This window comes from Gymnogyps californianus, chromosome 3 (assembly GCF_018139145.2).
Source record: "Gymnogyps californianus isolate 813 chromosome 3, ASM1813914v2, whole genome shotgun sequence".
NCBI classification, from domain to species: Eukaryota; Metazoa; Chordata; class Aves; order Accipitriformes; family Cathartidae; genus Gymnogyps; species Gymnogyps californianus.
The window spans coordinates 10435997-10448929 of record NC_059473.1 but is presented as its reverse complement, the minus strand read 5'-3'; the positions used below and the strand labels follow the sequence as shown (position 1 = coordinate 10448929).

General features: G+C 46.1%; 1 protein-coding gene across 8 annotated transcripts in view; it reads left to right on the top strand.

Moving 5' to 3' along the window:
* The window catches only part of MEIS1 (Meis homeobox 1), a 233735-nt gene that overhangs the window by 135494 nt on the left and 85308 nt on the right, over nucleotides 1-12933 (top strand). For 3 of the 8 annotated variants that reach the window (XM_050895210.1, XM_050895209.1, XM_050895212.1), the window contains exon 7: nucleotides 12049-12051. The exons of the other annotated variants lie outside the window; for them this stretch is intronic. In XM_050895210.1, coding sequence (XP_050751167.1) covers nucleotides 12049-12051 — 3 coding nt within the window. The remainder of the gene's footprint in view (nucleotides 1-12048; nucleotides 12052-12933) is intronic. 8 annotated transcript variants of the gene reach the window in all.

Genomic DNA, 12933 nt, shown 5'->3' with positions numbered 1-12933 from the left:
TACAGTCTTAAATGTTTGCAACTGTGGCGTTTTAGATGGCCCTTCTTGGGTTATAGTATATCATATATATATATGTATATAATAAAGCAACACTTCTATTTATGTTGCAATAGATTTTTTTTTAATGTGCGCAGTTGCAGAGTTTCTCTAAACAAAATGCGGCTAGACAGCAGCTTTTTTTAAAATGGAAAAATTACTTAAAATGTATTCTTTACAAAGAAAGAATCGTAAACTGGGACGCAATATATAGCGTATCTGAAGGTGGATGGGTTGTTTAGGGCATCAACCAGTTATGACTAGACTAACTTTCCCTAATACTTCAAATATATTAGCTATATGTTGCGGCCAATACAAAAATAATGCCTTGGGGAAAAAAAAATTACTGAGAAATACTATTTTACTTGGGGACTTCTTTGCAGGTATTTTCAAACTGTGTATGGTTTTAAGTGGGGGGAGCTAAGAATATTACTGCCTTCAGTATATGTACTCCCATATTGGAGGAACAGGCATCAAAATAATAGATGCAGGGCAGAGGGTGCAAGGTAGAATTTATTTCTGCATAATAAAAGAGTTACAGCCACGTAGGACTCTGAGGAAGACCAATAAAATAACGTTTAAAAGACTCAAAATGTAATTTTCTTCCTCTGACTTTATGCCACCTTGAGCCAGTGACTCCTTTTTTTGTTTTGGGGTAATTTTTTTTTGCTGTGATATTTAGGAGCTGTTATCATGTCCGAGTTTGGCAGACTATTTAATGTAAAGATACGACACGTTAATTTATATTCTGGACCTGTTATCATCCGAAACACTGTGGCTGAAATTGTATTAGCAAAATAAGGTTTTCTTTGCTCTCCGTTTCTTTAAGCAAGCAAATATATTGTTAAGTAGATATAAGACTGAATATGTTTTCTTTAATTTATGATTTCAATTCAAGAATCTTTGCTGGTTTGGGTTTTTTTTTCTAACATCATTCAAGAGCCAAAACATATCGATCCTTACAGCTGGGTGTAATATTTGCTGCTTTCCTTAAGTTGCATGTTCAGGCCTAAATTCCGTGTAAAGTTTTTCAAACTGAAGTTACCTTTTGTTGCAAAGGATAGTTTAATTTCCTAATTTTTTGCATCCTTTTCAATATCAAATGTGACAGAGCTGAGTTTAAGCCCCAGGTAACCCTGGAACTTGTCCTGAACATTTGCGAGCGTATCCCAAGGCCTTCCTGTAAGCGGGAGCTCGCGGCGTCTTTGCGTTAGGGACCACAGATCGTTATTTTGGGACAAATTGGAGGTTTGCAAGGAAGTTGTGAAAAAATGAGTTTTACCTTAAGTTTAACCTTTATGGCTGAGGGTTTGAGTCTTCCCTGGCTGCTCGTCCACAGGTAGCAATAAAGGTAATGGGCTCTGCACGTGGAAGCGTTACTGCAGCCCAGAGCGGGCAATGTCAGCCCTTAAAAAAATCAGATTATATCACGCTCAATCAAAATGAGCAAGCGTAGGTTGTGCTAATAAATACTGCTTTAAAAAGCAGCAAAAATCCGGCACAGCTTCTTTGAATCAGGGAATCTTTGTTTTGTTTTGTTTTGCATTTCTGCATTTGGGTTTTTTTGGTCACATGAGCGTGCAGTTAGGAGCTATCTTGTGTAATCTAAACAAACTTAAGAAAATAAAGAGGAGGGTTGTTTCTGGTCGTGAAAATTTTTGAAGGTTTCTGGAATTGTTTCCTGGCTGGGGTTGTGTGGAAGAAGGAGAGACCGGGGTGCGCTGCAGTGTCACCTCGTGTCCTCGGCGTGTTACCTCCCTCTCCTGATGTTCAGTTGGTCGGAGCAGGCTTTGACTCGCGTGACAAATTTGGAAATTAGTGTTTATATTTGGTTTTTTTCCTGCATTCGCAGCAATATTTGGAGAGGGTAACTCTAACAGAGCGCACATTCTGTGTTTTGCCTTCTTTGAGTGTATTTCTGTCCCTGATTAATGGCCCCGTATCTAACCGACAGCTAATATTCTGTAACATGACTTAAAGACAACTTGCCGGCAGTTAGTTCAGCTCTTCTTTGGTGTGCTTGGTGTGGTTGCCTTTTCCCTTTTACTACCTTCAAAAGGAAAAAAAAGAGACGTAACTCAGCCTTGGAGCATAGGTGAGAGCAGAATCCCTGCAGGCCAGTGTCCTCGGGACTCCTTTTTTTAATTTAGGTGAGATCCCTGGAAAGCTTCAGCCCCTCTGCGGCAGCGGTGGGGGTCTGGTCTCTGTTAGCGAGGGAGCTGCTGGTGCGGGGGATCCCCATCGCCTCTGCAGGCTCAACTCGTCGAGTTGCCTCGCTGGTTGTTGCCGTCGTGGCTTCGTTTATTTATTTTCGGGCGTATATATCCGAGAGGTGAAGAGCGACGCAGAGATTTCAGGCTTACATGGGTCGTTGTGTGTACGAAGGCGATAGTGCAGGCCCTGAGTGGTTTCTGGGGTTATTGAATTTTGGAAGAGGGGGGTTGAGATTCATCGGTCGACGTCTGGGCAAACGTTGAAAATTTAAACGTTGGTGAGGTGAATTTAAAAAAAAAAAAATCTGAGTTTGTCCTGAGAGCAAAGGGCCTGTTTGCTATTAAAAAAAAAAAAAAAGAGGTTTAAAAGTTATAATACAGAGACTGCCATTTCCTTGCTAACTTGCAGGGCGTGGGGAAGGTAGGACGGAAAGAAATGGATTTGTGCCCAAATTTGGCCGTTCTTTTGCCAGTGGTGGGACAGGCTGCCGAAAGTCATTGTGGCTTCTTGTTTTGCAAGCGTCTTCAAATCCAGGCCAGGCACCCCATTGAAGAAATGTTTTTTTCCCTCCCGTCGGAGGTGATACATTAGTCATCCATGAGTTTTGGGGATCAATAAAGGATAACTGTGAAAGGCAATGGCCCATAACGCGCGGGGAGTGAGATGGGTTGATCTAATGGTTCCCGCCTGGCCTTAAAACTCGATGAATCTCTGGGTTTGTCCACACAAGGACACTCAGGAGAGGTAAGACAAATTGATTGGGTGTAAAATTAAAGTGCATTAGTTAAAGTGCATTGCACTATTGTGTGGATGCTCTCATTCAGAAGTAAAGTGGCCTTAGTTCACTTTAGCCTAATCCCCTTTGGAGTAGGCCACTTTTCTTTTGAATGAGAACATCCACATTAACTTTTAGTTAATTCGTCTTTCCCGAGCGTCCTGGCGGCCTCGTGCCCGCTGCTCTGGAGAGGTTCGGCTGGCCGGGCGCTGGCTCCCCGCGAGCTTTAGGTAAGCTCTTCATTAGGCATATTCATCTCTGCAGCGGCACTTAACCGCTGGCGTTCGTCATCGCCCTGACCAGGGCTCCGCACCCTCCTCTTGCTCCTGCTCCTGCAGCTCAAGAGCGATACTGTTTTTAATGCTGCCTGGGAAGAAATTGGAAAACTTTATGGTGCCGGGGATTTGGGGATGGATTCGGCCGAGGTGGCAATGACAAGGGCTCAGCCAGGCTGTGAGGCAGGGGTAGAGCTGCCTGCACCCTGGCCGGGGGGGGGGGCTGCAGTTTGGGGGTCGCATTTCCCAGGTGAATATGGCATTAGGCTCCCCCTGGTACCAGTCCTCCTCCCGGTAACCTGAGCATTTTATTTTGCGACGGTGGTTTGCTGTCCTGACGCACTCCCTTGCATAGGTAGTTTCTTCCACGTCCGCTGATAAGCCAGTTTTTAAAGACAGCAGGGAAATCTAGATTAACTCTTTTCAGCTGATATTTCCAACCGTAAAATGTAGATTGCAAATTAACTTGTAGGAGAACTAATTTACTTGGTGAAAAAAATAATGGTAAGATAGCTTTGGAAGCTGTTTTATATTCTTGCTTGAAGTTCACTGAGCTTGAGTTTTTGTTAGGGGTATTTTCGGGTGTCTTCTAGAGCTTATAAGTAACCTATTTATTTACTTTCTACTGGCTAAGCCGTGTGTGCAAATGCTGCGCTGTGTCACACGCTTGCCGTTACCCCTTCCATTCATAATAAAATTTACAAGGCTTCTTGCATTAGTAAGCAATTTGCTATTGGAGCCTTTCCTAGAAATACAGAATTCTATTTCACCAAAGTATTGTCTTTCCTCTTCAATCAGGGCCGAGGTGAGCTATTTTCTCAAGGACTCTCCAGGCATCTATATGATATTCCCACTTGGGCAGATGATCTCCAAAACTGCATTACTTACTCCTCCGTCCTGAAGGGCCATTGCAGTAAATTAAAATTCTCTTATTAGCATCACCGGGCTTTGAATTTGGCCAGCTAATTTTGTTTGCAGTTTGGCCTTTTCTTTTTCTTTTTTTTAATATAAAGCAAATATGCATCCAGACCCTCTTTCCTGAAATAAACAGGCCAACAATAAGAGGGCTAATTCTTCATTTGCTTAAAAGAACTGCCTGTTTTAACTTCAGAAGTACTGACCAAGAGTAAAGCAACAGCTGATGCCATCACAGGCAGCGTACTGTATTCAAACAGCTGTACAAAATGAAAAGCTGCGGTATTAATCCTGCCATTCACAGTTTATTTAAGTTTTTCAAGCTTCTCTCATATGGGCATGGCATCAATGCCTAATTATGCCTCCATTAGGTTACTGGGCCCTTAATACAGAAAATTATTGTATTTGAAATTTGGAAAGCTGCATCGATATAATCTAAGATTCTTGCAGCTGGCACACATTCAGGGAAGGCAAACTTTACCTTGTAATTTTCTTTTCATTCATTTGGTCTTTAGGTTTTGGTCCAGTTTTGTTGTTACCAAGAAGGTCAGATCATCGCTGGTGTTTTTAATGCTGGCTTTAAATAGCTCCATTTAAGGCTGCGTAGCTCTCGGGAGGAGAGCGGAAGAGCAGATTAAAAACTCCACGGCTTTGTCCGTCCCGTTTGCTGGGGTGCAGGGCTACGGCTGTCTGTGCAAATAGAAATGGTAGAAACGAATGTCTGAAGCCTGGCACACAAGGAGTTTTGTCTCATCAGCGTTTTACCCTGCACTGAACCAGGGCAAGCTCTGTCAGCGCAAGCTGTGGTTTATCCGTGGACGTGAAGGTCTTGACCTCTCGCTTGGCTGTCCCCATGCTACCCATCGCATTGGGGTGGGGTGTGCAGAGATGTCGCTGGTCTCGGGTGGGATATCACCTGCTTGCTGATACTCGGCAGCAACCCAAGGCGCATGCTCTCGCGTGCACGGTGACTGCTTGCTGAGACGTGGCTTAATCCGGTGAGCTAAGTATTAACCGTGGCCAGCCCCTTGCTAGAAACCCTCCTGGGAGGACACGAATGCTGTAGACTCAGTAGGTGGCACTTTGGTGTTAGGCTTGAGCTAGTGCAGAGGACCCCTCTGCTCCTTGGGGTGCAGGCACGGGGATGTGCTGTGCCACAGTGGCCTTGGCCCTCGAGCTCGTCCGCTCACCCCTGCGCCACGGAGGTACCTTGCGTAGGTAGAGTTGGCCAGATTTTTTTATGAGGGGAGTGTCCCTGTGGCTTGTAATTTATGAGATTTCGCTTGTGTACTGTTGTGCAGTGTTACGGGGGAGTAGCTGCTGCATCCCAGAGGCGGCTGTGTTTTGGTGATAGGTACAGCCGTGTCACCGCGAGGTCGTTTGAAGTCACAACTTGGCTCTCTCCTTCGCTCGTGTTCACGCAGGCTTTTTGGGCAGTGCTTGACACGAAACAGGGACTCCGCAGCTGACTGACACTGCTGGGCATCACCACAGCGGGAGGGTGACAGTGACGAGGAGAGACGCCTTTCAAGCACACGAGTGAGTCGGCAGCAGGCAGCTTCCCGACGCTGCCTGCTGTTTGCAGGGATGCTCAGGAAGAAGTGCCCAGTGTTTGCACAGATGCTCGGGAAGAGTTGCCCGGAGCACGCTGTCCACGCACACCGGAGGCAATGTGGCTGCCGTGCTTGAGCCGTTCCCTCCTTTGCCCCTCTCTGCCCGGTGGATTTTGCAGCTGTGTTACCCCAGGAGGCTCCTGGCCCTCCTCCCTGTTGCACAAACCAGTTTTACTAGCGTGGCTTCCACTTACTAGAGGAGCGTCGTTGTGCTTTTCCCATGTCCGTGAGGCCCATGGCAGTGCTTTGTGGCATGGCTTTGTAGAAAAAGTATGGTATGTACGAATGCGTCTTGCTACATTCATATAACCCCTGTGAAGGATCTCTTTTTAATTACTATTTTTCCTTAAAGACAGAGCAAGGGTATGCACTTGACTAGTATGTGCAGGCAGGACTAATTTTGTTCTTAAATGCACGTCTGTGCATTGAGCCGGGGTTTGGTCCGCAGTGACAAGTGTTTGAGAGATCCTTTGGGTGATACAGTGATGCTGGAGGGGCAGGGGTGGGGAACGCCGCTCTGCTGACGGCACGAGGCAGGAGGGGAGATGCAGATGCTCTCCCCAGGTCTGTCACTGAGGTTTTGGGGCGAGACAATTAGTTGCTCGTGAGCTGAGATTTTCTACTTCCCCTTCTCCCTTATCATCAGGTAGGGTTGATACCTTAATTTATATGTCATACAGTGATAGCAAGGTATAGGAGATGTATAAGAATAAGGAGTGATATGTTAAAGTAATTAATTATTTCAGTCTGTGGATAGTTTAAAGAAAATAGTGTAAAGAAAGCGAAACTTTTCTGTTTGGTGTCACGGGGAAGCACTGTGCTGAATCGAAAGGCTGATGGTGAAAGTTGCTTTTGGTGGCTTTGTGCTTTGGTTTTGGCCCGTTCTGCTGTCTTCCGCGTAATTACCACTTTTAAAATTTATTTAAAGGAGGGAGGGGATAAACTTAAACACTGGATGGGGTAAGTAGCAGTGCCGCCAGTAACTTCTGCAGAGGGAGCAGAGCTGTGGGGCTGACTGGAAGCATTTGCAGGGTGGTGGACGGTCTGCCCGTCCCGAGGTCTGCCTGTCCCGAGGCACGGGTCCACGTGGGGCCGTGCCGTGAGCCCTATGCTGCTACGAGCCCTACCGGGTACTCCAAAACCTCCCTGGGAGGCACAGCAAGGCCACACAGACCTCTCAGCCCAACTTTTTCGGGTGACTCTGGCAGCCAGCCGTGCTTCCAAGCCATCCCTCAATGAGCGGGTGGAGGCGTCGGGGAGCCACGGCCACCTCAGGCTGGCGAACCACCCCTGGAGCTCGCCGTCCTCCACCTCCCGCAGCCCAGGCTCGGTGTGTTTTGTGGCCGCCGGCTCGCTGGTGTGTGGCTCGCAGAGCCAGGCCGCTCGGCCGCTTCTGCCTCGCTGCAGATTCGGCTTGTTGTGAAATGGTAGAAAGTGGAGGAGCTGATCTGCGGAAGGGTTTGGCCATGAGCGTTGGAAAATGTGAATCACGGGGATTCCAGTTTTAAGCCTTCTGGAGATAACGGGCAGCACGTACCAGAGTGCGTGACTTGCAGAGAGCCTTAAAAAACAAGGCGGCGCCCTTGAGATTAAGCAAACGTTTTATAATCAGGAACACATTTTATACCCAGCACAGCCTGTGCAGGTATTGCATTCATTCAGACAGAAAGGTGTAGCTGGAGCAAAGCTAATTATACCACAATTTAATTTTGGTGTTGAACAACACTGTGAGGCGAGTGGGCTCTTGAATCCTGCTAACAATGTGCCGTAATCAAAATACGCTGGCTCTGAATGGCGTCTGTTGTCAGTTAGCTAAAAAGACCATTTGATAGTTGTGACATACGCTCGGCGTTTTTGCTTGTGATGGAGCTGAAATGAAGTATGGCTGTTGCAGAGCGAGGGCTGTGCTTGTGCCTTCCCTCCCCAAGAAGCCCCGGTTGGGCCGACGGGATGCTGGAAGTCGGAGCACGCATTTGTGTGCAAGTAAAAAAATTTGCAGCGGGTGCCCTGATGGGTTAATTTTGTCTTCCCAAAAGATACTACCACCCCCAAAAATATATAAGGGGAATGCTTAAAGATGTGGTTTTCGCTCTAAGCAAACCCTCGCTGTTTGCCTGAGCCCAGATGTTCAGGGTGAAGCGCAGATCTCTCCGAAACATGGACTCCCGCCGAGGCTGCCTGCTGGGCCCCTGGTAGCGGAGAAGGAAGAGAGGTGGGAGAGGTTGAGGGCTCCCTCTCGCCCCAAATCTGCCCAGGCAGGTCAGGTTCGGGACCTCAGCCAGCCATCTGAGAGCCTGCGCTGTCTCAGTCGGACCTGGGTATCTGGCAGATCCCCTTCTAAATGACTTTTAACATGTAAACGCAATAAAAGGAAGGGACAGCAGGCGCTCATTTTCTGGCTAAGTGGCGAGGCATTTTTCCTGTTTACACCTTTGGAGGAATCATTACATGAAATATTGAACAGGAAAGTCTTATTTGTCTCTGAAGGCCTTTTTCCTGGTCTAGAAAGACGCAGAAAATACTCCAGTCCTATTAAATTCAGTAGCAGCCAAGGAGGGCTAACACACCTCAAGGCCTTGCACACCAGCCTTCAGGAGGTAGCAGTGTCATTTGGGGCAGACTTTGTGCGTGTTTCTGCACAATATTAGACTTAAAAAAAATCTACGTGGAGAAATGATTTTATGTCCCCTGACGGCAAAGCTGTGTTTCCATGTGTCGAGAAAGGGACAGGGATTAATGCTATCTAGCGATACGGCTCTTATCAAAGGGAGGAGACAGGTTTACAATGCGGGGTTGCTCTAAATAGAAAGTACTAGTCAATGTTTGTTGTGTGGGAGACAAAAACCCTGCATCACCATCAGCTGGCTTGGTTAACCTGGCTGGGTAGGCAGTGTTTACTGTTGAGCTGAGATAAAAAAATGAGGAATGGAGTAAGGTCAATCAAATGTAAGGCACACTGTGATTGAGACCGTTGCTGCTCAGGCTTCATGGGTGTCCATCACGGCTACCACGTGCAGCAACCACCAATGCAAGAAGCAAAACCTGAGGTCTAACTGCCCAAAAGAAGTTCACTGTTGTTATTGCCAGAGGTGGTTTTGGGTGGCTCCGGAGTCCTCTCTCAGAGAGAAAGTCCGGCTGCCCACGCTGTCCCCCACAGAGGGACTTTGGAGATGGTTCCCCAAGTGCAGCGGGTTTGATTTCAGCACATGCAGAAGGTGGTGGGACTGTGCTTCTGGCAGAACGCAGCCCGGACTGGGGGTTCTCTGTGTAGCTGTGAACACGCACACCCCCGTGTGCACACAAACACCCACGAGTGTTTTTTTCGAAAGTCTTGCCCTGCAGAACTGACGGGGCTTTAGTGCCTCCTGGAAGAGAAAAGCTGTGGTTTTTTCCCTTCCTTTTTGTCTTTGTGTCCCACCCAGTCTGATGATCTCCATTTCGTTCTCCTTTATTTTTTGTGGTTTATGCTTGCTGCTTCCAATTATTCTTTTTCCTTTGGAAAGCACTATCACTTTTGCACTCGTGTTTTGTTTTCCATTCAGCCTGTTTAGGACTCTCAGACCCTTTCCTCTCCTCTCCCTGCCATACCCTCTTCTCCTCTGTGCTCTGAGGTATGGAGGGGATCGAAAAGCTCTGCTGTGTTAGAGATACCTACGTGGGTACACAGCCAATGTCATGCTGCACGAAGGTGTTAGCTCCTTCTCTGAACCTCGGCAGGTTCAGCAATGAATCGCCACAGCAGGGCTAATGGAGAGAGCTAGCGTTGTTTGGTGGATGTTGGTTTGATGATCTTTACACTGTGCGGTGTTAGTTGTGCCTCTGGTCCCTTCAGGTGAAATCCTGGCCTTGTGAAAATCAGTGGCAAAAGTCCTGTTTATTTCCAGTTTTCCATCCTCTATGGTATTTGCATTGATACCCGCTCTCATTTCCTTTTATCTATTTGTCTCAGAAACCATCCTATGTTGCATGCATAAAGACAGCTTACATCTTATTTTTCCTATGCGGCTGCAAAGAGTCAGAGAAGAGTCTTACCCTCATTTGAAATAAGGGGAAACTAAAGATAGAAAGCTTACGACTTTTCTGGGGCTAGGAAGGGAATCCAGGTCAGAGCTGAGACTTCCACACACAATTTCTTCTGCTTTTGAGTTCAACGGGCCCTGCCACCTCTAACGCTGCAAAGGCTTCCATCTGTGCAAGAGTCGCCCTCGCTGTGCTGCTTAGTTGCAGGCGGAGTTATCGCCTGTCTGTCATTTCAACGACCTTGTTTCTGTAGACTTGGAGCACCTTTTTTCCATCCGAACCTGATGTTTGTGCCTTTGTTGTTGTTCGGTTAAAAATAATTCGCCTCTGAATCAAAGTTGCATGAAGCAGATTATGGAAGAGTTATTGGCACTAAAAAGCATCTACTTTGCAGCATTTTGAGGTTCCTGCACGTATCAGTTATTCTGACCCCCTTGGTTTTGGTTGTATTGCACACGATGTCCCCGCTCGGCTTTGGCAGGCTGAGAGGTGGGATTGCTGGCTGCTGGCTGGCAGCCTCGGTTAGTCCCACAAGGAGATGTTCAGATGGCAAAGCCATGAGTGGGTCCTCTCAGAAAATCAAGGTGTTCATGACCGTGGATTTCATGGTCCCCCAAAAGTCTGCACTTGACAGAGATTGGAATAAACAGTGTATGTGTGTGGAATCTAGGAAATACATGGCATTATATTCTTAACATTGTCAAAGTATATTTTTAGTCCTGCTTACCAATTTGTATTTTTCAAGGTTTTCTTCCCAGTTAAGAGGGAATTCAGTAACTTTCTTTTATGCTGGATGGGAAACAGGCTACCTGAGGATTATTACTAGCCATGCCCTCCAGAACTGAAGTGGGATGAGGCTTGTGGATTGCAAAGACCAGGTCTGTCTGTCATGTAGCTCTAGGTTCAGCATCAGTACTATGGATTATACACTTAAGGTATTGAGCAACCGTATTGAATGTTTTGCTCAAGTGAGGTTGGGGACATCAGTATAGCCAACAACCAGAAGGATAAACTATGCAAAAAGTAAATCCTTGCTAAATAGATGGGTTAAGTTTGTAGGAGATGGATGCGATGACTTTATGAAGCAGCCCCCTTTTCGCTTCAAGTTCTTGCCTGTAGTAAGCACAAGTATTTCCTAACACGATGGGTCGCTACCCTCGAGAGGATTGGGGGAAGGTTTTTAAAAGGGAGGAGTTAAGAAAAATCTGAAGAACATTTCAAACATAACGCATTAGGTTTTTTCCTAATGAATAAGTATTTAATTTAGGAAAAGAAAATAAGATAAAACTTCAGAAGGAAAACAATAAGCCCAAATTATGTTGACAAATTGCTGGCAGCCGCTCAGTTCCTCCAGGGCGAGGGGATGAATGATTATACCCGCAGCCAATTCTCTCGTAGCCTGGAGGAGCGGAGGTTCGTCCAACAGGTAAAGGAATTAGCTGTTCCCCGTCTCCAGTTGTTACACAAACACAAATGAGCCCACAAGAGGGCTGTGCTCACAAAACTTTTAAGAAGATATGTATCAAAAGATGCCAAGTACAATTTTTATCACCTGTAATAGAAAGCTATTTCTTTTATTTATGTATTTATGGTCAGGCCTTTCGTTCCTTGGCCAGGACGTCTTTTTTTCCCCTTTCATATACTTGGTGCTCAAAAAAATCCATTTTATTCTTTAATATAAGCAGGAGGCAATGGTTTCCCCCACTGCGTATTAGTGTTAACTTGACTCAAAGCCCAGCTGTTGTTGGATTGCAGTAATAAGTGTATGTAATGTTATTTATATTGACTCTCCAATTTAGCCATTAACCAAATAATTTTGTCTGTAGCTCTTTTGTTTATTAAGGCTTGATGTTCACTGTGACACAAGTCAATAACTGCTTCGGAGGCCTCATCAAATGTGGTCCTCCCTTTGATGGGGCCGTTGCGCTGGTACCTGCTGGGGCTTGTGCTTTTCAGCCCAGCACATCCGCCAAGTGGAAGAAGCACCTGGTAACGGTCATGAGAGGCAATTGGTGCTTGTGGGATCATTTAAATACATAAACATTTTTGTTGCTTCCTTTCCTTCTCCCTTTCCTTCTTTTTCTTCTCCCCCCCGCCCCCCCCCGGCTTGTATGAGAGTACTCAACAAGCTTCAGAACCAAAACAGAAGTCAGGAAATGTATTTCAAATGCCATGGGATAAGATAAAACATCCCTTGTAGAACGTCTTTTGCCCTTAAAGTGGTGCAGCATTAGGGCACCTGAATCCTCTTTTATTTTAAATCAGTCATGCGACCACGACTCGAATCAGTCGCTAGCCGGACCATGGTTCTGGCACTAGAAACTATTGACCAACGAGAAAGGCAGTGGTGCAAAACCAGTTTAAATCATGGGAACTTACAGCCCAGCCTCGAAATCCCAAGATGATGTTGCTGGTGTATTCTCAATTTTGCTGGTGTATTCTCGATTTTGCTCGTGTGTTCTTGATTTTGCAGAGATTTGGGCTGAAAGTTTCAGTTGGATGTTGAGGCAGGGGTGAGCTTCGAAGGGAAAGATAAAAGCTACTAAAAAAAGGATTATCAACGAGTCCCAGTCCATGCCACCGTGTCCGTTCTCAGCTAAATGGTGACTAATGTATAAGCCCAAGTCATAATGGGCCATTATCCTTATTTATACACTATTGTCATGACCACGTGGCTGAGACCCTCCTCTGGAATGAGCCAGCCTATGTAATGGAGTGATTAATTTATATTACTTTGCACTTCTCTAAAGTCTCCCTTTGGAAGAACTCAACATGTTTTACAGTCGCTAATTAATTTAATCCCCCAACAATATTCGCGCTGTAGGTAAGTGCAGCCCTGTTTCTCTTTTTTTGTTTGTTTTTGTTTTTGTTTCTTTTGGCTTTTTTTTGTTGTTCCCCCAGTAGAAGCTGAGGCACAGAGATCCCATGGCTCATCCCAAGTTATTCTGCTCTGGGCGAGCTCAGGTCGCAGGCTTTAACCTGGGAGCCAGGCGGCTTTTCCAAGGGGCGTTGCTCATTTGCAGAAATGGGGAGCATGTCTTCTAGTTTCTCTCCGTGTGCCCGTGATTAGCGGGAACGCAGGATT